This window comes from Mya arenaria, chromosome 10 (assembly GCF_026914265.1).
Source record: "Mya arenaria isolate MELC-2E11 chromosome 10, ASM2691426v1".
Lineage (NCBI taxonomy): Eukaryota > Metazoa > Mollusca > Bivalvia > Myida > Myidae > Mya > Mya arenaria.
The window spans coordinates 23,425,987-23,429,614 of record NC_069131.1 but is presented as its reverse complement, the minus strand read 5'-3'; the positions used below and the strand labels follow the sequence as shown (position 1 = coordinate 23,429,614).

General features: G+C 35.2%; 1 protein-coding gene across 1 annotated transcript; it reads left to right on the top strand.

Annotated features, from left to right (window-relative positions):
• Positions 1–485: 485 nt before the first annotated feature.
• LOC128206428 (uncharacterized) lies at positions 486–2,876 on the top strand. Its single transcript, XM_052908853.1, has 2 exons — positions 486–925; positions 1,196–2,876. The coding sequence occupies exons 1-2, from the start codon at positions 499–501 to the stop codon at positions 1,603–1,605; spliced, it is 837 nt and encodes a 278-aa protein (XP_052764813.1). The 5' UTR covers positions 486–498; the 3' UTR covers positions 1,606–2,876.
• Positions 2,877–3,628: the final 752 nt, after the last annotated feature.

The window sequence follows — 3,628 nt, the reverse complement described above, 5'->3', positions numbered from 1 at the left end:
TCTGCAATTGATGAACTGGGTTTAAGTTTTAGTTTTAAATATCTCGACTTATCAAGTATTAAAACAATAGGTTAAATGTTTCATGTAATAAGCATTATTCCTGTGGTTGTATCAGAATAAAGAAGTTTTCAATGCACCAAGTGTCGGATAAATATTTGACACATGTAAAAATACTCTAACTAGCGGGGTAATAATGCGACGCATCATTATTTCATATATTCAATGTTTAATCTTAAATGCATTAATATTCATGTAAATAAGACTATATCAGAGTATTTCATAGCGTGCTCCATCCGACAATTACTCATATAAACGTTTATCAATATAATTTGGCTTGGAATTCAAGGCGTGTCGGTTAAAGATATAAAATTACCTGACGTAAAGCAGCAAAGCAACTTGTGCAAACATATTATTTCTGCGCATGCGCGCCGAATGACAAGAGTAAATAAGTTCAATACCTCCATAATTTGTGTGCATTTCACGAACAAACGTTGCGCGATGTGGTCCCAGGATAATGTCTTGCGGTTGATTTTCTTGATCCTGCTAATGAGCAAGAGAGTAAGTTCAAAGGAGCCTCAGTGTTCTTCCTTTCACTACGAAGAGCAGTTGTTGTCAAAAATGATCCGGATGGAAATAGCGATGGAACAACAACAACAACGAGTAAATGACGCTTTGGAAAAAATGTCACAAACTGTTGAAATATTTAAAACGGACGCAATTAAAAAAGAAAACCAAATGCTAGACAGAATCAGAAATGCTCTTGAAGGTGCTGATGCTGCAGTTGTGAATTTCTCTAATAGGATGATATTACTTGAGGACAACCTAAAGAACGCGATCGATGACTTCGCTCAGGATTCTAAACTGCTGAGTTCGACATTGACTCAAAATGTATCTGAAGCAATCGGATATTTGCATACGTTAGAAGGTATATTATTTTTTATCATAAGTTCAGTAATTTATTTTACAAAAAGTGCGCTTTTTGGAATTTAACGATGCATGATATGTTATATAGGATATATGTGATGCTTAAATCAACTTCACAGTGGTTATAATATCCTCATTATTTTAATATTAAAAACATGACGCTATGGGAATAAAGCGCAACTATTTGGTTCACAAAGCACAATATCCCTATCAAATAATCACGTTTTATGTTGATATTTCTTTGTTAGTATGCATTTTGTATATTTTTCAGAGAAAGTTAGAACACCAACGATAGCATTTGAAGCAAAGGCCCTAAAGGATCTAAGTTTAACAGCTTTCAAACCCCTCGTATTCACAGAGGCCGTGTTCAACCATGGGAACGGATATGACGTCAAATCAGGCGTGTTCACGTGTCCCCTCAACGGCACGTACTTGTTCACGTCACATCTCTGTACTGCCCATAACAGAGCTGTTCACTACAGTTTATTTGTGGACGACATTGTTCATACCAGTGGGTACGTACATGGGAGCATTACCCATCATTGTACGTCGTTTGATGCAATTGCGATATTGCAAGTTGCAAGCAAGGTGTGGATTCAGACGGGAGATAATGGCGGTACATTCTATCAAGAATCCCAGGATTGGTTGAACACATTCTCCGGTGTTCTTCTTCATCGTTAAACTAACTTATGGTGGTTGGAATGGATAATAATGATAATAGTATAACCGTCTTCTCCATCAGGATGTTATTATGATGGCTTTGATGGCATGTTTTGAATCTACTTAAAAGGATGTACTTTTATAGCAAACAGTGTAAACTTCGAGTGGAAGTTGAAGCATTAGCCAAACCGCTCAAGGGAAGTCAAACAATAATTGTCACCGAAAAAACCAAATCAGTCACGATCATTTAAACGTGAGAATATTTTTTCTTAGTTTTTCTGTGCGTAAAAATCAAATTAAGATTTCCAATGCATAATGTACCAATTACTTTTCAAACTTTCCTCTTTTACATAAGGACAATTTGTAAACATTTATTAATTTACAGTAGTAATTACAGCATCATGAATTTTTGTATTATGTTGATTTCAATGTTATTTATTTTTTGCCAATAACATATTGACTTGACCTTTTAGTTGCTGTTGCCTGGTGATCCCATACATTGTGTTATGATTTGTCAGGAAATTGCCTCTTGTTTACTACTGTAAACATAATATCAAAAAAGAATATGGATGGTGATATTGTTATTATCTAAATCTAAAACCGGACGTGAAAAAACAAATTTTGCAATATTTCATGGCCAAAAAAAAACAACATTTTTCTAATATTATTTGGATATAATGTTTAATTATTATTTCTCTACTTCTAATACTCTAATTATGGGATCAGCAGAAGTTTACCATTCACATTATTGTTTATTGGATACCTTGGTATATGCAATGATTGACGATGAAATGTGAATGATGAAATGTGAAATTGAAAATAAACGAAACGATAGTCAAAACAGGCAGCTGTCTATGTTGGTTCATGTTACCCATGTTTGTAGGATTATCAGTATGGAGGTGTTTTCATCTTACAAACTTGTAGTATCGATCTGCGTACAGTTTCAACATATCTATTTTACAACGATTGTGAAACAAGTTATTACAACAGTATATTGCTCACAATGACACGATTTAAACGAGAGTATGGTCTGGTGTTGTGGGGGAAACCAGAAAACCCCGAGGAAAACCAGTTGCCCGGCTTGGTGACCACAGACTAAACTCACATGCGCCCAGGCCGAGTATCTGCGTATCTTCAACAGTCCTTATTTTGTACGTCGACATGTGCATTATTTACCCTACATTACAATGTTATCATTTGCTGTACATGTCCGATACAACGGCATGTGTATTATTTACCCTACATTTCAATGTAATTGATAACAGTTCACATATGATACGTCGGCATGTGTATAATTTACCCCACATTAAAATGTATTTGATTGCGGTACACGTCCGATACGTCGGCATGTGTATTGTTAATCCTACATTACAATGTAATTGATTGCGGTACACGTCTGATACGTCTGCATGTGAATTATTTACCCTACATTACAATGTAATTGATTGCGGTAATAATGTCAAAAAGAGATCTTGAGTAAAAGGCTTTCAACACAACACTCCAAACCCGAATTATAAAGAGTTCAAGCTTTATAAAAAGAAAAAAAGTGGCACGATGGGAACATTAGTTTCAGATGAACTCGTAGGTTATCAGTTCCGTGTTTACCCCCGAAGTTGGACCACCAGAACCATATCAATCACAAACATAGCAGTCCTCCAATAGTCGTAAAATAAAGGGCGATCCAAAATCGTATTCATTCGTGATATACTGGCGCTTTTTTAACTGTGAAATTTGTTGCCACGAAGCTTTTAATTGGAAAAACAACACACATAATCAGCCTATTTTTTATCTGTACGCAAATCATGTGGGTTTTTTAGTTTTCATCGGTAAAGTCAGAGTTAAACATGATAGTGAAGCATACGACAATTATCTTTGTTGATGTCTATAAAGGTCCATATCCATCATCCTGATATTTAAATGTTCATATAAGACGATCAATGAGCATATGTTTTGTATGCGTTGCTGCGATATACAGAGATTTATCAGTGAATAAACATGAGATTTCACTGTCTTAGGATATATTAAACTCTGGATGCAGTTTCTC

What these genes read in the sequence shown, in the direction of transcription:
- LOC128206428 (XM_052908853.1), top strand. Translation starts at nt 499, where the DNA reads ATGTGGTCCCAGGATAATGTCTTGCGGTTGATTTTCTTGATCCTGCTA. An exon ending in ATATTTGCATACGTTAGAAG is followed by an intron (nt 926 to 1,195) that starts GTATATTATTTT and finishes TATATTTTTCAG; the next exon opens with AGAAAGTTAGAACACCAACG.